This window comes from Antechinus flavipes, chromosome 3 (genome assembly GCF_016432865.1).
Source record: "Antechinus flavipes isolate AdamAnt ecotype Samford, QLD, Australia chromosome 3, AdamAnt_v2, whole genome shotgun sequence".
Classification (NCBI taxonomy): Eukaryota; Metazoa; Chordata; class Mammalia; order Dasyuromorphia; family Dasyuridae; genus Antechinus; species Antechinus flavipes.
In genome coordinates this window covers 595853267-595877246 of record NC_067400.1, presented here as the reverse complement: position 1 = coordinate 595877246, position 23980 = coordinate 595853267, and the positions used below count along the sequence as shown (strand labels likewise).

Genomic DNA, 23980 nt, shown 5'->3' with positions numbered 1-23980 from the left:
CTTATGGTTTTGTTAATAAACCAATCTTTTGAACAGGATTTCTCTTTCAGGGTGAGTGGACTGAACCTGTGATCTTATTGGTATGGAGAGTTCCATCCAGTTTGGCAGCTCTTCAGAAAGAGTAGCCAAGTCTACTGAAAAATGACGGGCCTGGCCCAGGTTAACACTGGTCTTGAAAGTTACAGTTTTCATCCACACTGTCTGTCATGCTGCTTTTCAATGGCTTGTTTTGTTAAAGTTAACAGACTTATAGAAACAAATTGTAAATTTTAAAAGTTTTTTTTGCTTTATATACACTCTTTCTATTTTATTTATTTGAATGATGGATAAATCTGGGGTGAAAAAAGTAAAAAATATATATATTTTTTATTGCTATGAAAGAAAACTACATCTGAATTAGTTATTCATGATTCCCTCAGTATTTTTCACTCCTTAGTTAGAGGAATATCATGAGAAAGCTTATGAGTTCATGAATTTATTTTGCAGCACTTTGTTAATTGACATCTGAACGGTTTAAAAGGTGCCATCTTGGTCTTAAAGATCTCTTAAAGTGTGATTTAGACTCAAGTAAAACAATTTCAATACAGCTTACTTGTTGAGCTGGTAGAATTTGATATAGTGTTGTTGAAATTCCAATTTTTTTTCCTTGCCATTAACCATTTTTCATTTTTCTTTTGACTGTGGGGAGAGACCCATTCTGGTCCTATGATTTCATCAGATGAGCAATGTCTGGGCAAGAAACTTCCTAATATAATTGCACTCTGCCCTAAAATATTAGAGGCTTAGTTAACATGGGTCTCAGCAGATTAAAAGTTGAGTGATTTATTCATTGGCACCTAGTCAATATGTGTTAGAGACAGGGTTGAACCTTGCTCTTCCTGACTATAAGGCTTGTTCTCTATTCTTTAGCCTATCCCCAGATCACCAGATGATCATTTTTAGCCATCAAAGGACTCAAATTTTGAGTTTTAAACATTTATTCCTGCTTGGTCACTTTTAACTAATTATCTTAAATGATATGACAGGTAGGGGAAGATTATTGGGGGAAAGCTTTTTCTTCTGATTCTCAAGAATATTCTTATCTTGTTGCTTTTCCTGGTAGAGGAGACTGCCTTTTTGCCAGGACAAAAACAAAAAGAATCCTTTTATCCTCTTGCAAGTCTCATTTCTCTCTGACATACAGTTTTTCTATTTAGCCTAAATTCCAGAATTGAGCTCAGCAGCTGTCTCTTTTCAGACCTGATCAGCATAATGCCAGACTATTCCTTATATTCACCTGACAAACCTTGGTAATTCCAAGTCTATATTCTATTTACTAACACTTTTAATAACCATATTATAAGTGTATGCTTAAGCCACAGAGGATTTACATGTGTTACAATCTTAGGGAATATAGGATAGTGTGGCACACTGGAAGGAAAAAAAGCATTTCAGGTACAAGGGAAATCTGGTGAATATGAAGAAAGCAGGATAAAGTCTCAATCTATTCTCGCAAAAAAAAAGAAACTTAAACCATTTTCACATATAGCTTGCCATTAGCTGATGGGCATTCAAGAGTAGAACACTTCAGGCAATTTGTTTTTCTTATAAATCTTACAAATCTCCATAGTTGGTGGTGACCAGTCATTAGCCACTGTGCTTGCAGCACTTTGTGATGTTGATTTCCTGTGTCCTAGCTTTGATCCATGATACCGACCCTAACTTCCTCTGTCCTGCTTTTCCAACAGTGTTCTCTGATTTTAAGGATTTGATTGGCCAGATTTTAATGGAAGTGCTAATGATGTCCACTCAAACTAGAGACGAGAATCCTTTTGCCAGTCTGACGGCGACTTCCCAGCCGATTGCAACTGCAGCTCGATCACCGGACAGAAACCTGATGCTTAGTGCAGGATCTAATCCAGGAACGAGTCCCATGTTTTGCAATGTGGGTTCCTTCAGTGCCAGCTCAATGTCCAGGTCAGCATGGTTCCATTTGCATGTCTCCTTGAATGGTACCAAACCTAGGAATGATATACAGGAAGAATTTCTTTCAGGACTTCCTTTTTAATGAGTTTGGAGGAGCTTTAACACTCTTAGGGGTAGATTAGTCATCAGAAGTGTTATCTTCTCTCCTGGTTTTCTGGTTTGGGGAAACAGATGTCACTCATTAAATGATAAACTTTGGATATAGGAATTAGAAATGCTGAATCTAACATTGTCCAGCATTTAGTTCATTATGAATATACAAATGGCAGATGTGTGCCCGAGAGCTCAAAGGTAAAAACAGGTGCGGGCCCTTGCTTTATGTGCCCACAGAGGAGGGAAACATGAAGTTGAAAAGTAAGCTTTCCTGTATTTTGTGTGTTCTTTCCTACTTTCTTTCTTCAATTGCCTTTTTCTTCCCCTTTCTCTTCTTTTTTTCCTTTCAACAATTAATTTAGCCTCTATGACACTAGTCCAACTCCCAATACCCCTTTCTCAAGCTATGTGCCAGTGACGAGCTCCTCTTGTACCTCACCTTCCAATGCAGCCGCTCCGATATCTGTGCCTTCCATTTCGCTCAGTCCTCATATTCCAGGAGAAAGCCCTTCAGGAAGCCAGGCTTCGTCTCCGAGGTATCGCCCTTACACTGTGGCCCCTCCCTGGGGCTTTTCGACTTCTCCCACCCTGCGGTCCTCGAGTCTCTCCGCTTTGTCTAGCTCACCAAGCCCGCCTGCCCTGTCGACCAGTCCTTCCAGACAAAGACCCACAGCCATGGGCCCACCTTTGTTTCCTGCTTCTCCAGGTCCCACGAGCAGGCGTCCCTCTGCCCTAAGGATTCCTTCTAGGTATTTTCTCCAGAAGAGAGTTGTCTGTTTGCAGTGCTGGGACTTTGGAAAAATTGTTTTAGTACTAACCTTAGATATGAACATCTGATTTTTCTGTTTTGAGTTTAATTAATTGATTGTGTGGTTAACTAGTGGGGTAGCTCTAATCCCTGAACCCATGCTTTGGCTAGCCTTGAACTGAGAATGTCATAGGGTCAAGTTCTGCAGAATCATGAGACTTTCCTTCCAGTCCTCATTCTACTCTCTTCTGCAGAAATTTTAATTGTTAGCAAATTAACTTTCATAGAAGATCAGCATAGAATTTGAGTGTTGATGCTGAATGGATCACTTTAGATGCACTTCAAATCAATACTCCAAAATTAATCTCACTTGTAGAGCAGCTAGTTTCTAGGGTTAACTGCCCATCTTCAATTATTGTGGTCGGATATCCCTTTTCTCTGGTTACTAAAATTGAGGGCAGAGCTAATGCCAAGGCATATTAATTCATGTGTGTTTGCATGCAAATACAACCTCCTTAAGAAGCAATATCACAGTTTTCTTAACCCAGTAAGTTTGTTTGTCTGCTTTATATTTCTCCAATTTGGCTGACCGTATCGTTTGCATGTGGATGGAAACAGCTCTTGTAGTTTAGAGGGAAAGCTGTTGCCAAACCTTTCGTTGCCTTTCCTACCTACTCTGATGGCACTTTTTTACTTTTGTTGCGGTAGTACATACGACCATCCTTTCTCCTTCCTCTTCCTCGCACTTTCTGATATGTCTGGGGACAGTAGTGATGAAGAAAATGAAGATGATGATGGTGATGATGAGGATGAGGATGAAGGTGGTGGTGATGATGATTTTACTTGTGTCCAGTTTGGGTCCAGGTATCTGAGGATTGGAGCTTTATTGCATGCACAGGCACTTAAGAACTAACCTTGTGCATCATCAGCCCTGTTCTAGGGAGTGCTTTAAAGGCATGCTGGTGGAGGAAGTGAAGTGTGTATATTAGAAACAAGGGCCGAGAACAGATGAACAAATGAAAAACTAGTGCATGTATCTGCAAATGAGAAAGACGATTCACTACATAGAGATTTTATTTTAATTTCAGTATGGTGTTAGGAAAAAGTTGTAATATTATCATAAAACATGAGCTGGAATGCTTATTTCAGATACTTTGGAAGCCTTTTTATTTGGCTATCAGATAAGTAAAAAATTGTGAGTTACGTTTTCTTGATAGTACAAAGGCCATAAAAGAAGGGAAGAAGAGAATCCAGAGTCATTTTTTAAAAGGTTTTTTTTGTTGATGAAATTATGTAAGAACTTTATTTCTAGCCTTTTTAAACCATAACTTTATCCTTAAATGAAGATTTCTTCTGGTCAAAATTATTATTCGCCCATCACTACTGTCTAAAAATGACTTGAAAGTACAAGTAGTTAAATCTTTTTGTTCCAAAGAATCATTAAGATGGAATGTAAGGAGGCTGATGAGGTACTGTTAGGTAAGTTGTTGATTGTATTGGACTTGATAGGCTCACTCCTAAATTTATAGAGAGCCAGCAGCTTGCTTATATAAGATAAAAGCCCTACAGAATCAATACAGTCTCCTTGACCTGGTGCATGGTTTCTGTTAAAAGTATTTTTGTTGTTCCAATTCAGGTAAATTTATCTTTAGAAGCAATGCTTCCCCTACCTCATCATTGTCATTGTAACAATCATTTTCTATAATAATGTATTTAAGTTATATTGGTATTGGGTGTTGGGGAATGCTTTATCTCTGTGATCCTAGTTGATGGAAAGAAAAAAAAAATCGAGTAAAAGTTATTCTTATATTTCTTCTCAATCCCCTGTAAAGAAATAGTTACTTTTAACTGGCCTCAATTCAAACATATTTCATACTTTGGATAGGAAAAAAAAAATTTTAAATCTAAAATTGTCCCATAAAAAGATAAGACTGATACACATAACTTTTTAAATTTATTCTTGTTCTGCTTAAACATTTGTTTCCATTTTTCTTTTTACAATAGTTTTATTGATTTTTATAGTAATTATTAAAAAAAAAAATCCTGTGTCTCTCCTCTATTCTCCCCAGAGAGAATTCTCTTAAAAGAACTTTTTAAAGAAAGAAAAAGTTCCACAAGATACATGAACATTTTGTTGCTATTGTTTTTTCTGTAAATGACTTGTCCGGGGTCATACAGCTAGTAAGTATCAGGTGTCTGAGGTCAGATTTGAACTCAGGTTGAATTTCAGGGCTAGTGCTCTGTCCACTGCGCCATGTAGTAGCTCAACACATGAACTTTTAAAAAAAAAACTTGAATGTATAGTGCTTCACATCTTTGTCTTGCCTCCCTGAATAAATAGGAATCTAATTTCAATCAGTTTTGATTTTTTTGGTCTTTCCAGAAGAGGTCACATAGCCAGAAAGGCTTAGCTTTCAAGTCTCATCCCACTACATACCAGCCACATGGGCCACCAAATCCCAGGTCACTAACAGCCCACGATGTTTCCAAGTAGGTCAGAACCAGATTCAAATGCAATTGGGAAGTATTTGAACAAAATAAATAAAAACACATAATGTTACATTTTAAAACTAAAACTACAGGCCTCCTTAAGGATAGATTAGTGGGCACCATCTTTATTTTATTTTACTTTTTTCAGCTTACCACTGCTGTAGGTTATTCTCCAAAATTCCAAGTTATACAGAATGCCAACCTGCATTGGTACAAAGGGCCTAATAGGTAATTGCATTTGCTGAGTCACTACAAAGAAAATGGACATTGATTTGTGTTTTTTTTTTTTTGTTTGTTTGTTTTGGTTTTTTAACTATTTTATTTAGAACATGGCTTGGCATATTTTCTTCCTTTCTCCCCTTTTTATTAGTATCATTTGTTTTTACATAATTGTTAATTCAGATATTTTTCCCTCTTTCCTACACAGAGAACCTTCCCTTTGTAATAGGGAATAAAAACCAATTAGAAAATGGCAGTTCTGTCCAATTAAGCTTCACTGGAGTCTGGCCCTATATACGTTGTTCTGTACCCAGAGTTTCCCACCTCTGCAGAGAAGGGAGGAAGATGAATATTTTCTTCTCTTTTCCAGCCTGAGCTTGATCATTAAATTAGGTAACAGAGGTATTATTGCTAATACTACAATTAGGCCATTTAGCACAGTACATAGAGTCCTGGGCAGCTAGGTGACACAGTAAGTAGAGTGCAGGGCCCAGAGTCAGAAAGACTCATCTTCTTGAGTTCAAATGCATCCTCAGATACTTACTAGCATGTGATCCTGGACAAATCACTTAATTTAACCCTATTTGCCTCAATTTTCCTCATTTGTAAAATGAGCTAGAGAAGGATATAGCAGATTATTCTTCTCTCTTTTTCAAGGAAACTTCAGATGGGGAAACTGAGCCTGTCAGTTGGGAAACAGTTAACAAGTTGTTGTATTTGATCATCATGGGATATCATTGTGCCATAAGAAATGATGAGCTTAATGATCTTAGAAAAACATGGATAGATTTAGATGAAATAATGAAGGGTGAAATGAGTAGAATCGAGAGAACAATGTCCACAGTAATAGCAAACTTTGAATGACTGTCGTTTTGACTATTACAAATACCCAAATTAACTACAAATTAACAAAGGATGCATGAAAGGAGACACTATCTGCATCCAGAGAAAGACTGGATAAATATAATAATATGTCAAGAATGGTTTTACATATGTTTGTGTGTGTGTGTGTGTGTGTGTGTGTGTGTGTGTGTGTGTGTGTTTATGTGTAGATATACATACATTTATTTCTGTTTAATGGTAGCCACCTCTAAGCCAAGAGTTGGAGGGGAAAGAGAAAAAAAAAATTATATATATGGTGGCTTTACTTTAAAAGGAATAGTAACTTATACATAGTGCAGCTTTTTCTATTGTTTTTGTAGATGCTGTTATAATAGTTGACTCCTCAGCAAGATGCTGTTAATAACAATTTCTTTAAGAATAAATTGTGAGTGGGGGGAAGGAGGGGAAAAATTGGAACAAAAGGTTTGGCAATTGTCAATGCTGTAAAATTACCCATACATATAATTTGTACAAAAAAAATTATTTAAAAAAATGAATAAATTGTGCTTAAGGGATTTGATCTTCTTTACAGACTTAGAAAATAGTGTCTTTCCCAATTCTTAAGATTTGGAGGAGTAGGAATGAAAGACGTAGCTAGAAATCACACTGATTGTTTTAAAGCACTATTTGACAAGACTATTGCAGAAGTGTATCATTTTTCCTTAGATTGGCATTGTAAAGATTTTACTTAATGTGTCACTTGAGCAATCCAAGAGGATTGGAAGGGGCAATAGGTTTTCTGCCTCTAATCACTTCCAGGGAGTGACATCAAATTAGAATAATTTGAGATCCTAGGTGAAGAGAGTTTATAGTATAGAGGCTTTCCTTGCCCCAGAGTTTAGACCCAATGATGTGACAGATGCTTATTTCAAGGAAAATGTGTTCCATTCTTAGTTGGGAAGGAGTGGAAATTGGCTTAACCCTGCCTAGATGTTACATGGTGGGAATTTGAATGTCTATGTGAATGAGGAAGTAGAACATAGAGTAGGTCTTTGATACCAGATTGTTGTTCTTGCTCTGATGGTGATCTTTTTGTGACATAAAAATACACCAAGATTACTTATTTTTCTTTTATAACTTCCTTTCATAAAGTTTATAAAGTATAAATGTAACTTATGTTAAGAAAAAATTGTTATACAAAATCCAATCTTTTAGAAATAACTATTTTAGAAAGTAGTTATTTGCATGAATTTGTATATTATCACAGAACTTTGATAAGACCTCAAAGGCCAACCTCTTCAGACTGTATATGAACAGAAATTTTCTCTAGAGGAAAGCCAGTCTTAAAGATTACTAATAAAAGGGAATTCACTTACTTTCCAGAGCAGCTCATTGGACATTTGTATGGTATAATTGTTAGGAAGTGTTAGCATAAGTCAAAACTAAATTTGAGTCTTTAGAGCTGTCACCTCTAGTTCTGGTTTTGTTATTGGGGGCCAAGCAGAGCAAGTCTTCATATAAAAGTTCTTAAAAATAGTTGGAAACAGCTATTATCGCCACATTTCTTCTCCTCCATTCCCTACTCCAGTGTCTTTGCCAAAAAAAACCTTGAAAAGGGATCGTGAAGAATCAAATATAACTGATGTGACTAAACAGCAACAGAGCTTCACTGTGTTGTAAACTCTGTAACTAAAAGTTTTTCACGGATTCTCCATAGAATCATATAATTTGGAAGAGGAAGAAGAGCTCATTAGCCATTTAATCCAACTCATGCACAAAAGAAACCCTCAGTATACCATTCTGACTTATGGTTATCCAGCCTTTCCTTGATTCCCATCAAAGCAACCCATTCCCCTCCAGGAAAGTCTCATTGGTTACTGACATTAAGTCCTAGTTTATCTCTGCTACTTTTTCCTGTTACTCCTGGTTCTGCACTCTCTTCCAAAAATAGTGTAAGCAGATTCTTTGCTGTAGGGCAGCTCTTCAGATATCTGAATTATGCCTCGTGTATCTTCCTGGGTCTTCTCTAGGCTAAATATGCTCTAATCCTCCAACCAGTCCTCAGAAAATAATACACTCAAGATCCTTTACCATCCTTCTTGCCCCTCGAACTCTCTGTAGTTTCTCAGAGAGCTCCTTCAGCTGTAATTTGCCAACTGAAAAGAGTACTCCAGATAGGGCCTGATCTTCATAATACCTGGAACTTATAAAACTTTGTATTTAGTGCAAAATGGTGGTCAAATTTTATCTTATTTTATTTTTTTGCTTCCATTTCACAGTAATGGTTAATACTGAATTTGCCATCCATTTAAAAAAACAAAACTCCCTTTCTGAACAGCTGTTATCTATCTATATCTAGCCTTATCTTGTACTGGTGATGTTAACTTTTTTCCCCATATATCAGAAGTTAACAGTTGTTCCCTGTTGAATTTCATATTATTTCATTTGTCCCAGTCCTCTAACCTGTCAAAAATTTTTGGATTATGAATCTATATTCATTTTTTGTTTACCAACATTTATTTAGCACCCCCTGAGCTCCAGACAATGACTACAAAGAAAGACAGAAGCAGTTCCTGCCTTCAAGGAGCTCACAGTCTAATAGATGAGACAACAGGCAAACTAGGAAAAAAATGTACAAATTAGAAAAAAGAATAAATTGAATATTTCATAGGGAAAGAACTAGCCTAAGAAGGACCGAGAAAGACCTTGCAGAAGGTACAAATTGAGTTAGACTTAAAGGAAATCAGGGAAGCCAGAAGGTAGAAGTAAAGAGAGGGAGAATTGCAGTAGTGGGAAACAGCCAGTAAGAATGAAGCATCTTATGTGGGGAGCAGCAGGTGACGGGTTTTCCAGCATAATAGAATATGTGGAGGGGAGGAGGAAAGGCAGAAAAGGGCCAAGGTCATAAAGGGCTTCAGGAGCCAAACAGGACTTTCTCTTTGCTCGTATAGGCTTTAGGGAACCACTGGAGTTTATTGACTGGGGGAGAAGGAGTGATATGACCAGGTCTGTGTTTTAGGAAGTTCACTTTGATGGCTGAGTGCAGGAGAGCCTGGGAGCAGAGAGACCAGCCAGCAGCAGTGGCAATTATTTAGAGTTGTGAGGTGGTGAAGGCCTACCTCAGGGTGGGGGCATATAGGAGAAATGTGACTAAGGGAGAAACAACAGAATGTGGCAACGGATTGGATACATTGGAAAGGAAGAGTAAGGAGGCAAGAAGCCACCTAGGTTTTAGATAGGGGTGTCCCAGGGAGCCTGGTGGGCAAATGGTGCCCCAGATAGTAATAGGGAAGTGAAGAACAGTGGGGAATCTGGGAAGGGGGAAATGAGTTCCTTTTGGGGTAGGTTTATTTTCATATACATATAGGATATCCAATTTCAGATGTCTAGTAGGTGGAGTTCAGGTCAAGGAAGGTCAAGAGAAAGGTTAGGGTGGGATAGATAAATCTGAGAGTCACCTATGTGAAAGAAGACTAAATGGAGATCCATCCAGGAAAAGGAAGAGAAACTGAGATGGAACAGTCAAGAGGTAGGAAGATTACCAGGAGAGAGTCACAGGAACCTAGAAAGTATCAAGAAGAGGGTGTGTGGTGCTTCAGAGGCTACAGACAGACCAAGAACCATGAGGATTCAGAAGAGTCCAATGGATTTGGTAACTAAAGGATTGCTGGTCTCATTGGCTCAGCATAGATCTGTTAAGCACTCTTCTAACCTCAGGTTAACAGAGTCATTAACAACCCTATGTAAGGCTAGATTGCTAACTAGTTCTTAACTACCTAATTGTGTTACCATCTGGGCCACATATCTCTTATCTTATTCTAATTTACTCAGATTTTGGTAAGCTGTCCAAAATATTCTTGATAAAACCACATTGGCTCTTTAATCCCTTGTAATCATTGCTTCCCTTTCTGAATGCCCACCAATCAACTCTGATTAATTCTAAAATTTTCCTAGAAATAGAAGGCAGGCTTATTGGATTGTGGTTTGAAGTTTATTTTCTTCCCCTTTTGAAAAGTGGGACACTTACCTTTCCCCAACCTTGAACCTTTCTCATTTTCTATGATATTTTAAAAATGCCACTTAGAGCAGTTCACCAACTGCTTTGTTCAAAACCTCATTTTACAGATGACTAGAGCAACTCAAAACAATGCAAATTCAAACCCATGTTCATATCCAATGGAAGATGCCATTTCCATAAAACATTGGTTGCATGCATGCAATACTGCTTGGAGAAGTAATGATTTGACACCATTTAGCTTGCAGCAACTTCCCATCATAAGTTGGGAAGCAAAAATGTAAGGAGAATTTGAAATTCTTAAAAAAAAAAAAAAAAACTAACTTAAAATGTCGATTCGTTGAGGATCTACTCTTAGTCTTTTATGGGAGCTTAAAAAAGACTTTCCTCCTGTTGATCACATATATTCCACAAGAAAACCTGTGAGAGCAATAGTCAGTAAGGGTATCTTAGATTGGGCAGAAAGTTGAAAATTGGTTTCCCCAAATGGAGAAGAGCAGAAGGGCATCTGTGTTCTTGTATGAGAGCCTTAGGGTTGTGACAACTGCCCGTGCTCAGTGACACCTCTCTTTTTCTGCCACAGTTTACCTTCCATGCTTGTCTTTGGTGGATCATCTTTATTTCTTTGCAGTTCAGTGGATATTATCTCAAAATGCTCAAAAAACACATAAGATTCTGGCAAATTGTATCAGAAATCATTGACGGAAGAACAAGAAGAATGCTGACATTTTTTCAAAGTTTTCTTTTGATTGCATCTTTTCTTTTGGGGAAGAATCTTCTTACGTAGCCAAATGGTTCACACACCTATTTAGCTTCTCAGTTTGTGACTGGCCAATGGTTACCGGTCTACTTCTTTAGTCTGTCAGTAAAGTTAGCATCTTTTAGTGAGGTGATACAACTTTTTTTTTTTTTTTAATAGGCAATCATGGTTAATTCAGGGTCACACAATGTCGAATGTCAGAGTCAGTGTTCTAACCCACTTTGCTACCTAGCTGCCCTGAGGCAATACAGTAATTAGAGTTCTAAAACCTCAGACACAAAACTGGCATTTTTATCATCCTGCTTATTTGGAACTGTCTCTTGATACTTCTTCCCAAAAAACCAGATTAGGTTCTTAGATTCACTTTAAAATTTTAAGTGCAAATATATAGAGGGTTCATTTTCTAACCTTGCCTCCTTTCCCCAAAATTGCATCTCAGGAGCTTTTCTCAGATTGAAGAGATTATGTCCCTTATTGTATAGTGATTTGTCAATTCCTTTTTTATTTGTCTTGGTCTCTTCCTGGATCATCATTATTCTTTGTGTCTTCAATGTATATCAATAAATCAATATTTGAATTAAAAATAAGATTCCTGATTAACGATCTTACCTCATTTTGCCCTTTTTCACACTAATCCTTAGTATATTCTAGATCTCTTTGGATACTCCCAAAAATAAGACCTTGAATTTTATAGCTACACAGTCTATAAAACACTTTTTCATTCACTTTTTTCCTTGATAATTTGGTGAAGTAAACAGAGTAGGTAACTTCTCTTTTTCTCTCTTGCTCTCTTTCTCTCCTTCCATCATTATTTCTTTCTTATTAATAAACTAAAGCTAAGAGAATATACATGCATGTCCCTTGGCAGCTAAGTGACCTAGATGTTTGTGCAGCCTAGATTTTCTAATTATCTGTTGGTTGTTTTGCAATACAATGCTCTATGATTTATTGAAGATTTGAAAACTGGGTACTCAGTATCAGATATAAAATTCACAATTTACTGATGAGAAAAAGTTAGTAGTCTCTCAGCCTAAAGAGGAATGAAGAATAGGGAGTTGAAATTCAGACTCTTAGTGCCATGTTTCATCATCCACAGCCCCTGAATAGCTTCACTCCAAATAGAGCTATTTTCTGTTTAGGGTGTTAGTATTAAAGCTTGGCTATCAGTGACTCCAAACTGGGGTTTGAGCATCCAAATGACTAGAACTTTATCCAATCCTGGCCTTTGGCTTCTTCAAGCATCATCCCCTTCACAATAGTGAAGCTAAGATTTTGTGATTGTGAAGGCATACACACCTTCTTTTTTCTTAAAGTGGATTAAAATGCAGCCGCAGTTTTGTTATGGAACAAACAGAACAAAATATCCAGATGTTGTGGCATGGTGGTTTATGCTTTGTGTGTCTGCAGGGAATCTAACAGGCTTTCTGCTGTGGAAACAAAATATGATCAGAAAGAATTCTTTCAAGAAGATGGGCTAAAGAAGGTTAATTTTCTTTTTCTTCTTCTCGCTTTTATTTCCCAAGTTTGGGAGCCTCTGGTGGGGCGAGCGCTTCTGATTCCTGCAGTGACCATTTCACCATTGAAATGTGCAAGGAGACAGATATGCTGAACTACCTCATCGAATGTTTTGACAGAGTTGGAATAGAGGAAAGAAAAGCACCAAAGGTAGGCTTGAGTGTGTTGGCAGAAAAACCACCTGATATTTTGTCAGCTTCAAGAGCCTTTAGGATCTTTAGAGCCCTGGGTACTTCAAAAAGGAACCCAACGTGCTTTTAGTAAACCTCAAGGGCTTGTTCCTTCCTCCTTGAAATCCAGTGCTTGCCATTCCAGGCAGCATTGGCATGGAGTGGGGACTTGACAGCCGCCATGTGAAAAAGGAGTTGGGTAATGGGGAGACCCAGCTCACAAAAGCCAGTAGGATCAGTAGAAGTGGTTCAGGTGGAAGGAGAGGAGGCAGGCTGGGAGAGCTGTCCAAGGCAAAGGAGAGCTTCAGAATGGAAGCTCTCTTTGTTTGATTTACATATGGCATTCTTGTCCAAGTGTCTAATGACCAGAACTCTCACCACACTCAGAGATTCTTTGATTCTTCTTTTTAAGGACATTCCCAACTTGGACTTGCCTATTTCCCTCCCAGTTTTAAATCACAGGGGTTCCTAGGTGGTACAGTGGATAGAGTACTGGCCCTGGAGTCAGGAGGACCTGAGTTCAAATGTGACAACAGATGCTTAACATTTATTAGTTGTGTAACCCTGGGCAAGTTACTTACCCTCAGTTGCCTCTCAAAAAAAAAAAAAGAAAAGAAAAATCCAGTTTTAAATTGCAAAAGATGTTGGTTGTGCTACATTAGCTTCCCACCCATAGAAAAGCCCAGTGGGATGTGATATGGATTAGTCTGCTCAGCCGCAGAGGTCATTTCTAGTTTTGTGAGACCGAGAGGACCATTTGATTGGGGGATGCTAGATTGAATGAGTAGCTGTGCTCTGAACCTTTCTTTCTTGACAGTAGACATCAGGACATTAAGAAATCCTGTCACCAGAAGAGATTTTATTGCAGGGAGCTGAATGAGGGATGGAAAGAATTCCCTTTCTGTGAACATTTTTCTTGGGACAGTTTTCAGTATAGAAAAGGTTTTTCTCTGTCTCTGGTATGACACCCTTCACCTTTCGTTTTCAGATGTGCAGCCAACCGGCGGTCAGCCAATTACTGAGCAACATCCGCTCCCAGTGCATATCCCATGCTGCGTTAGTGTTACAAGGCTCATTAACGCAACCAAGGTATGGAGCATTGGGGAATTCTTGGGGATTTAACAGTGAGAGAATTATTCCCATTGAGTTGCCTTATTTGCAACATTTTAAGGATTGATGAGCTATTTTAACTGGAAGCCCTAGAAAGCTACCTCACTTAGCCCTAATGGTTTTTTCCATTTATAAATGAAGAGACCCTCTCTGTCTCTAAATCCTTAGATTTCTGGGTTTTATTTTCCTGTTCCTATTTCTTTTCCCTCAACCCCTGAGCTTGCCCTTTTCTCTAGGCTATATGACATATGTGATTGAAATAAATCAAAATTCATTCTATTTTGAGAGTTTTATAATGCCTTCTTAAGATAACTATGAATCTTTGTATTTCAGGATCATTTGAGTAAAGAATTTTTTTTTAAAGCACCAAAATGAGCATGGGTTAACATAGGTAGACTTATAATCACACCCATGGACTACTTTGTATAGATGCAGGCAAGATCAACTTTTGGTTATCCAGTAATGGAGAAGAGTGATGGTAGGAAGGGACCAAAGCATTAAATAGTTATATTTAGTTGTGGAATAAAATTTCCCTCTTCCCCTATCTATCCTTCTATTTCATTAGATTGGGCTTAAGCCATGCTTCAAAGTAGCTTACATTCCCTGACTAATAGTAGCAGTAGCAGTAGCTAGAGCAAATCCTCAGATCAGGAAGATCCTTAGAGCCCACAGTGTCAGGAGGGTCACTAAAGATATCCTAGGGTCTATTTCCCTCTCCTATTTTCAGATGAAGATTGAGGGAATTCATTCTTGTTTTTGGCTGATAAAACTTTTTTGCCTTCTTTTTTGTGTTTCTGTGTTTGTGGTTTGTTTGTTTTTTTTTTTTAAATTGTAATCTTAACTCTCTAGTCTGTGAGCTGACCATTAAAACTTAACTATTGGTCAAAACAAAATATATAGGCTCATTAATATCATAAACAGGGGGACTATTCAGAAGAATTCAGTTGCTTCATGATGATTCCCATCAGTTTCCAAGATTCAGAATGATTCATGGGCATTAGATTGTTAGATTAATTTAGATTATAATGATTCATTTTTTATAAGCTATGTCTGGGGAAAAGTTTTGTAAATTCTTTTCCTTTCCTCTATAAATTCCTTTCCTTTCCCCCTCCTCCTCTCTCCCCCCCCTTTTTTTTTCCTCGTCCTTCTACAACAGTGTTATTTTGAAAACTTTCTTAAACCTTCACCAAAGAAGGCACAAAGAGGTTAATAATTACAGGTACGAAGCAGGTTTTCCTGAACCTTCTTGTAAATAACTAACAGAATATTCAAAGAATTTTAGCCTCTCAAAACCCTGAGGCTGTTATTTTTACTATGCAATTCTATAGTCTTCTTTGGGGTAGATTGTAACAAACAGCTTTATTGTTTTTGATTTCTTTGTGAATAAAGGTCCATGCAGCAGCAGTCTCTCTTGGTACCCTATATGCTGTGTAGGAACCTCCCATTTGGTTTCATCCAAGAGCTGGTGAGAACAACCCACCAGGATGAAGAAGTGTTCAAACAGGTAAGAGGCTTCTGGCGTTTCAGTTGCTCAAGCTTCCGCCCATAAATAAGCACCCAGGCTGCTGAGTTATAGGATATTGGGAGATGGGGCCTATGTAGAATTTCCAAATATGCAACAGCTAATAGTTTCTTTTCATGTGAAGGATGAAAATCACGCTTTTTTTGTCCCAAAATAATTTTTACTATCTATTCTTTCAATGAGAAAGGAAAGCTATTTTACTATTAGGTTAGGAGTTTAAAAATAGTATCCTTTAAGAAGCCCCTTTCTCACCTTAGTTTTGAAAAATTGTTCTTTGCTCCCTCACCTTTGCCCTTACCACAATTTACCTATATCATCCCTTTCCCTTTTAGATGATAAATTCTTTGAAATGACAGATCTCTTTTTCTTCATCTCTGATTTCCCCATTACCCAGAGTAAATGTTTATTGAATTGAGAAGTTGATCAGGTTTCCACAAGTTTCCTTTGAAAAAGTGCTACCTCTTCCAGATGCCATTATGAGTGATTCCAAGAAGCTTCATGATAGAAAAGAAAGTGCATTTGACAGAGCTGAGCACTGCTTCCCTGTGTCCCTTGAGTGGGGACAAGTCACAGAAGGTCTCTGGAAAACGCATTTCCTCTTTTGTAAAATGATCTCAAATTCAAAAATTCATCCCATACTTATTAAGTGCTTATGATATTCAAGGTTCTACGCTAAATGCAAAGGATACCAAGAATGGTTTAAGGCTTATAGGCCCACATCCACAGGCTAGTATTTTTTACAGATTTCCTTTCTTCAAATAACTTGCAATCTAGTTGATAAGAAGCAGCAAAAACATTCAAAGTTTAAAAATAAGACATTATTAAGGATACCACAAGGTAGGATAATTGAAATAGAGATACATTGGGAGAACGCTTCACCAGTCATTTGTATTGACAAAATTGGCCAAGTGATTTCAAAAGCTTCATCTGCAGACTCATTATGGTAATGACTCCATGGCCTTCTCTACCACAATATTGCTTGTTTTAAGTCCTTTTAAGATAGCACAGATTGCTGACAGAGGCAGAGACTTTGGGGGCTTTTACATTTAGAACTATAGTTTATCACTGGTTGATTTTGCTAGACAATCCTGTGTTACAGAGTGAGCATTTTCCTTTAGGACATTTAGAAATTGAAAGGTTTCACTGAGAAACTTAAGTGTCATCTCCCAAAGGAGGACGTTTTCCTTTTTCCTTATAGTTGCTCTCAGAGATAATGGTTCGATTGTCCTTGGAAAAGATGGATCCATTGACCTGTTTGTCACTCTGGCTTGGCTGTTAAGTAGTTTTTAGGCATAATTAAATCAATCAGGATATTAAATCCTTATTATATGCCAGGTACTGTACCAAACACAGTTTATAATATAGCATTGATACAAAGAAAATCAAAACTGCTATCCCTTCTCTTAAGGGTCTGCCATTCAAATGGGGATGGTGGGGGTGATAGAATGATACGTAAATAGCTAGTTATATGCAGCATATCTACAAAGTAGTTGGGCAAAGGGAGCCCAGCAGCATCTGAACAGTGGAAGGAAGGGGACTGGGAAAGACATCCTGCAGAAGATGGGAGTAACAATGAGTAGTGAAGGAAGCCATAAGGGAGAGATGAGGGGCGAGTCCATTCCAATCACAGGAGCAGCCATTGAAAAGGTACCGAGTGGGGCAGGGGGTCTTGTATGTGAGGAAGGGCAAGGAGGTCAGTGTAGCTGAATTGTAAAGGATGTAGAATACTGAGGAGGCAGAAAAGTGCCAGATCATAATGGTCTTTCAATACCAAAGGACTTCAGTTCACCTTGGAGAGTCCCCAGAGCTGTGTCATCATACCTGTACTTTAGGAAAATCACTTTAGCAATTGAGTGGAGGATGAATTAGAGGGGGAGAGAGGAGGTAATGAGACCAAGGCTCTGTGAGGCAATAAGGGCCAGAGCCAGAATTGTGGCTGAGAGTATGAGAGGCTTTTGTTGTTGAACCATTTCAATCCCCTTTGACTCTTTGTCGTACAATTTGTATGCGATTAGGGTTTTCTTGACAGAGCTGTTAGAGTGGTTTCCTTCTCCAGTTTATTTTACAAATAAGGAAACTGAGGAGATAGAGTCGTTGATTGCTCAGGGACACAAAGCTAAGAAGTGCTTAAGGTTGGATTTGAACTCAGAAAGAGGGACCTTCTTAACTCCAGATCTAGCGTTCTGTCCATTGTGCCACCAAGCTGCCCTTAAGAGAGGTGTAAAGATAGAGATGACAAGGTTATGGCAGTGGATTGCATAGGTGGGATGAGTATGAATGAGTCAGGAGTCCAGAATGTCACTGGGTAACTGGGTAAGAAAAAAGTTGGGGAGAAAAATCATAAATGCTCTTTTGGACATGTTAAGTTTGAGATTCTTACAGTATTTTCAGTTCAGGATGTCCAAAAACCAATTGATGCTGAACTGAAATACAGACTAGAGACTACAATAATTCTAGGAACTATTTACATAGAAATGCTAAATACATAGAAATTTATACAGAAACAGGAGATGATAGATCATTAAGACAGATGATAGAGAAGTGAAGAAGGTCCAGGACAGAGTTTTGTGGGACACGCACAGTATAATTGTATTTCTCCCTGATAAGCTATTGTAGAAATTTTTTTTTTCAGTTTTAATAGCTTTTTATTTAGAAGTTATATGCATGGATAATTTTATAGCATTGACAATTGTATGGTAGAAATTTTAATGACCAGGAACTTTTTATCCAGCAGTTTTGTAGAACTGTGGTAAAGTGGACTTTTGCATATTTCTAAATTGGGAAATAAAATTCCAGCAATGAAAATGTTCATTAATTTGAAATATGAGTACACAGATATTTTATTTGTGAATGTTTTTCTTGTCTCAAATTATTTATTGATTTAATCTTGTTGAGTCACAGGAATGAGAGGTGCCTGATGAAGGATGAACCTCATCTACAAATTAAAGAACATTAGAAAACAATCAGATTCATTCCTTGCAAGCAATAGCCTAACCTATATACTATTAAGTGATAGAGAGGGACAAGCTTTACTAGAATCAGAGTTAATGTAGTTATTAATAATCTCACTGATGTCTGGAGGTATAAGCATCATCAAAGCTTGCGCAATCATGACTCACATATATTTACTCTAGCTTTTTTCTAGGAAAACTGTAGTTTTTGATGACCACATTATTTAATCCAGAGTTTTACTATAGAGTTTTGCTCTAATTTAAATGATGCTGCTTCCTTGTTTATTCTATTATTGATTTTTTTTCCCTAGAAAACAAAATAATCTGTTTTTGGTAATGGATGGAAAATGAAAGTACATTTGGAGTGAGGATTGGCTAGATTATATTGTATTCATTATAATCCAATTCTAAGTGTTTGGGGAAAAAATAAATCACCGTTGATTAGCTGTAGCATTTTAGAGGGATTTTTTAATAGGAAAAAAATTTTAAAATATCAAAAGTAAGAAATGTCTCAAGTTATTGCTCATCAAGGTATAATCTGTTTTGCCCTTTTTCTTAGAGGTTGGGTTATTAGCTTTTCTTTAGGATTTTCTTGATGTTTTTATTGAAATAACTGTTGGATGTTTTCTTCATAGTTGCCGTTTTGAGATTTATTTTTTGATTGTAAGTATTAGCTTGCCATGTTAGATGGTTATAGAAATCTGTTCTATACTTCTACTCTAGCTGGTTCAATTGTAGGTACAAAGCTAAACACTTGAGCTCCAGCTTGTGCTTCCATCCGTCTCAAGATCACTTAAAGACAGTGCCAACCAGAGGAGCCTTTGTCAACCTCTGCTTTTTAAAAGCCTTCGAGAAGCTGAGTGGGGAGAGTGCTTAGTAGATAGGAGGGACGAAACTCTTAGGAAAGAGCATTGTCCCATTCTCCAAGGTTATGGTAGGTATTACTTGCAAGCTCCTAGACTGTACCTTCTGACTTCATCAATCTTTAGGCCTTTGACTGTGAATTGACCACCAATTCAGTTTCAGTGTTTTCAATTTTACATTGTTAGTATTGACCAGGCTCCACTTAAAAGATGAGGGAATTGAGACCTGAGGACAAGATGTGATGAATAAACTTTATTGTGGTTATATACTTAAGAGTATTATAGGGAAATATTTTCTTAAATTTGTGTAGCCCCCAAAACAATTACCAGGTGACAGTCTGAATTTCACTCTTTTCAAAAGCAGGCTATTCTAACTTGGTTTTATACTTTCCTTTTTGTTATATTTCTTTGGATCGGACGATTTAAACTAATAGAATAGATCTGGTATTGATTTTATTGTTCCTTTCCCCAACTGAATCAGTAAAATGGACAGAATTAAATGTGGGAAGTTCAACTTTCTTGGTAAGAATTTTTTTTTACCTCCTAAATCCATGAATCTGAGGAAATGTGGAGAAAACAGCTTTGATTTCATCACACATGGTTTGAGCAGGTTTATCTATAGAGGAACTTTTCAGTTGATTCTTTTATGAAGTTGTCAGGGGAGGGAATCTGCCTTCCCCATGGAAGGCCCACATACAGGACATTAAGGACACAAAGTCATCCATACATATATACATCCATTCATTAATTCAACAAACACATACTTGTCAAGTATTGGGAAGCATTTGATGAGGTTTGAGTGCCACAAGAATCTGTAGAGCTCCTTGGTACTTAGGACTCAAAGATTTTTGGGTTGTGGTCCTTACTCCCAAGGACTTTTTGTAGCAGAAGGAATAAAACAAGCATGTGGAAAACTACAGTAACATTTAAAAAAAAACTTGTACTGTGTACCATAAAGGGGCTCTGATAGTTCATAGGGTTTGGGGTGGGCTTTGCTCACTCCATGATGCTCTTGTGCTTCAGGGTTTCCCTTGTTGCAGGAGAGCTTTGAGTATCCCTATTGTGGGTGGGTGCCTTGCTGCTTATCTGTATGCTAAGGACTACAGCCCAGAAAGGGGGCTTTATTGAATGCATCTGGTTCCAGTTTTTTAATTATCTTAACATTGTGCTTTTTCTTTCTTTTTTTTTTTTTCCAGATCTTTATCCCTATTTTACAAGGTTTGGCTCTTGCTGCCAAAGAGTGCTCCCTTGATAGTGACTACTTTAAATATCCCCTTATGGTAAAGCTTTATTTTTAACCCTTTAATAGATGATTTTCTTTTCCTGGATATTATGTTTAAATATTACCAACTCCCTCCTTTCATGGATAAGTAATCCTTACTTGTTTTCCTTAGTTTAAAATTAAAACTTGAAGTAATTCGATATGGTTTTTTAGAATGTTTGGTATGAAGTGAGATGAGTGATAGAGGCGAATTTGAAACCCTCTAACACCCAGATAACGCTTTGCTCATGCCTTCAGTCAGGAAATATCTTAAGAGTTGAGCAACTACTGAAATATATCTCTTCATAGGAGGATAAAAAGCAGCTTAAAGTTAGTTTAAATTCTTGATTCATTTGCTAATAAGCATAACATGTTTGGGGTGCAGATTTAGCAATTTAAAGCAAATCATAATTTTAATTAGAGCAGAGCTCCATTTCATATTTACATAATTTTTGCGACTTGACACCATAAGCCTCTTTTCAGACTTTATTTTCTATGCAGAGAATTTTACCTTTCTACTGTATTTCTGCTCAGTTCTCAGAAAGTATTATGCAACATGGAGAGAGCTGTCTTCTAAATCCTCATCAAATTATAGTTGCTGATTAAAAAGATGGTCCTAAAAAGAGGAGAGCTCGATTTCCCAGTCTTTGAATTTGTGACATTGACTATTTGGAGGGGAGATATTTTGTTATTGGAACTGAATTTTTTTGAATTGGACAATTTGAAAAGACATAGATATCAAATCAGACAGTATCCTCTACAAACAACTTATTAAATATTTCAACAGAAGCATTTTATAGAAAAGCTTTGTTTTACATATATTACAAAAGGTTTTTTTCTCGCATGCTCTGTTGTCCTGTTACTAAATTGTGCCTCTTGCTTCTAGGGGAACCTAAGGAGTCGAGTAGGCGAAGGTGTAGATAGGGTAGTCAGAAAAGCCAGGTTCAGATCCTCTACATGATGTTCTGGGAGTAACCTCTCAGGCCTATGTTTTCGCCTACAAAATGAGAAATTTGGATGAGACAATCTGAGATTATGAGACTCCTTCTGGGAAGTAAATAGGAGAAATGTTATTTTAAAGACTAAAATTTGAAAAGGGATCATACAGTGAGAGAAGTTGTCCTTGTGTGCTGTCTTTGTGTTAAGGACCACCACCACTACCCATGCCATGTGGTTCTGTCCAGTCACATTATTCACCATGAGACATACTTTATCTTTGAGGCTATCGTTGGGATTGAAGAGTACCAGACAAGGAGTCATTCATGGGACATGGAGTTCAGGGTGGAAGCATCTTCCTGAACAACAGTTTTCTTTTTCTTTTCTTTCCTTTTGTGTTTTAGCTTTTTTATTTGTGGTTTAAGCTTGCTGTTTCAGATGAAACTTTTTGGTGTTAAATATCAACAGAATGTTCTGCTCTTGATCAGAAGACAAAAAGCCTCTGTTCCAGGGGACAATAGTGTGATGAAGTGCCATCATTGACGCCTGCACCAGAGGGGAGGCGTGGCCGTGATTGGCATGCCACTTATTCAGATCATCTTAGCATGAATTGTGACTGTGCATGTGTGCTCTGCAGAGGTTGCTCCTGTCACTGTCCCCTAAAACTCTGGCTGACTTTATTTTCGTCAGCATGGGGACACTATGACATCAGGACACCTAATATGGCTTATCAAGTGTTAAGTGACCCCTGTCATCCCATGACATAGGGGAAATAGGCTTCTCATGGGAGGGCAACAGCAGATTTCAAGCAGAATTTGGAGGCTTTTCAGAGATGCCAGTCAGCATATCTTTAGTTGCCATAACAATGCCCTAGGAAGAATCCATGGCTTTTTGCAGTTCAAGTACAAGTTAGCTTTAATAGTTTCTGTAGGACTCTTAGGTACCTTGGTGAAGTGGTTGCCATTCTAACATCTAAAATATAAGAAGAACACTCACTCAACCAGGATCAGTATTTTATTAGTCATTAATACTTATTAAAGATATAAACAGGACTGAAGTACCTTGTGTTTTTTAATAGGTACTGTTTTTGTATATTAGGCGAGCCCTGTTTGACTAAATCTTTCTTATTTTAATTGTAGGCATTAGGTGAACTCTGTGAAATTAAGTTTGGGAAAACCCATCCTATTTGTAGTTTGGTAAGTGTTGTTTGTTTGTTTTTTCTCCCAACAATCATTACTACAAATCTAAAACTTTTCCTCAAAATTATGATATTGGAAACATTACCTATTTATAAAGAAAGCGTTTCATTAAACATTGAATAGTATGTAAATGTGAGCTATGATTATTAAAAAAACAACATTAATAAGTAATTTATAACAACTGTTGAAAAATAAAATGCACTTTTTTGTGTAGTGAATTTCAAATGTTGAGGAATTAAAAAAAAAAATTTAAATAATTCTGTGTTATCCACTGTACACTGGAAACTATTCTATGTTCTAGGAGTACAAAGGCAAAAAAAGACAGTTAAAATGAATAAAGTAGGGGCAGCTAGGTGGCACAGTGGATAGAGTAGCAGCCCTGAAGTCAAGAGGACTTGAGTTCAAATGTGGCCTCAGATACGTAAAACTGTGTGACCCTGGGCAAGTCACTTAACCCCAATTGCCTCAGTCCCCACAAAAAAATTGGATTAAAGTAGTCTGTGGCAAAATATAATTTAAAAAAAAAGTAATCTCCCAAGAACCTCCCATTCTTATGGGAAAAACAAGGATCTATATAAATGTATAAAGAAAAATACAAATAAATTCAAACTGGTGATATTTCAAAGTATTTTAGAATAGAGTGCTCATTAGTTATTAATAAGTAGTTCATATAGAAAAGAATTGAATCTTTTGGCAGGGTGAGTTCATTTGATTCAAAATATTTGTTGTATGAAGTTGTTGTATGAAGCTGAGACAAGAAAACATCGCAGAGTTCAGCAAAATAGCCTATAGACAATAGTCTTCTGGGCATTAACTAGGTGTCTTGCTGTCTTGCATGTCTTTACAGGTCGCCTCTTTGCCTTTGTGGCTGCCGAAGTCCTTAAGCCCAGGTTCCGGGCGGGAGTTGCAAAGACTCTCTTATTTGGGGGCCTTCTTCAGTCTCTCTGTCTTTGCTGAGGATGATGTGAGTATCTGACCATTGACTGACTGTACTTCTTACCTGCACATTGACCTGTCCTTCCAAAGGTCACTTTGGAAAGCTTGACCATATTTTTTCTCTTCCAGGTAAAAGTGGTTGAAAAGTATTTCTCAGGGCCTGCCATTACCCTAGAGAATACCCGAGTGGTCAGCCAGTCACTACAGCATTATTTGGAGTCAGCCAGAGTAAGTGTTCAGCCAAGTGAGGTTTTTCACAGAAGAGCCACAAATGTTCTCTCAATAACCTTCAAGATGATGGTAAAAATTCAGTTTATAAACATCGGTTGCCTACTTCATGCAAGATAACCACTCCAGGCTCTGGGGAAACAATAATCCTTACCCTTAAAGAGCTGGCATTTTTCT

At 37.5% G+C, this 23980-nt stretch overlaps 1 protein-coding gene across 3 annotated transcripts in view; it reads left to right on the top strand.

Annotated features, from left to right (window-relative positions):
- Positions 1-23980, top strand: part of UBE4B (ubiquitination factor E4B) — a 134313-nt gene that overhangs the window by 71442 nt on the left and 38891 nt on the right. Inside the window, exons 6-15 of one of the 3 annotated variants that reach the window (XM_051988600.1) lie at positions 1728-1956; positions 2421-2807; positions 3515-3670; positions 12636-12777; positions 13786-13886; positions 15297-15411; positions 20440-20523; positions 22580-22636; positions 23487-23603; positions 23705-23803. In XM_051988600.1, the coding sequence (XP_051844560.1) occupies positions 1728-1956; positions 2421-2807; positions 3515-3670; positions 12636-12777; positions 13786-13886; positions 15297-15411; positions 20440-20523; positions 22580-22636; positions 23487-23603; positions 23705-23803 (1487 nt within the window). The remainder of the gene's footprint in view (positions 1-1727; positions 1957-2420; positions 2808-3514; positions 3671-12635; positions 12778-13785; positions 13887-15296; positions 15412-20439; positions 20524-22579; positions 22637-23486; positions 23604-23704; positions 23804-23980) is intronic. The other 2 variants (XM_051988601.1, XM_051988602.1) reach the window with 2 other exon arrangements.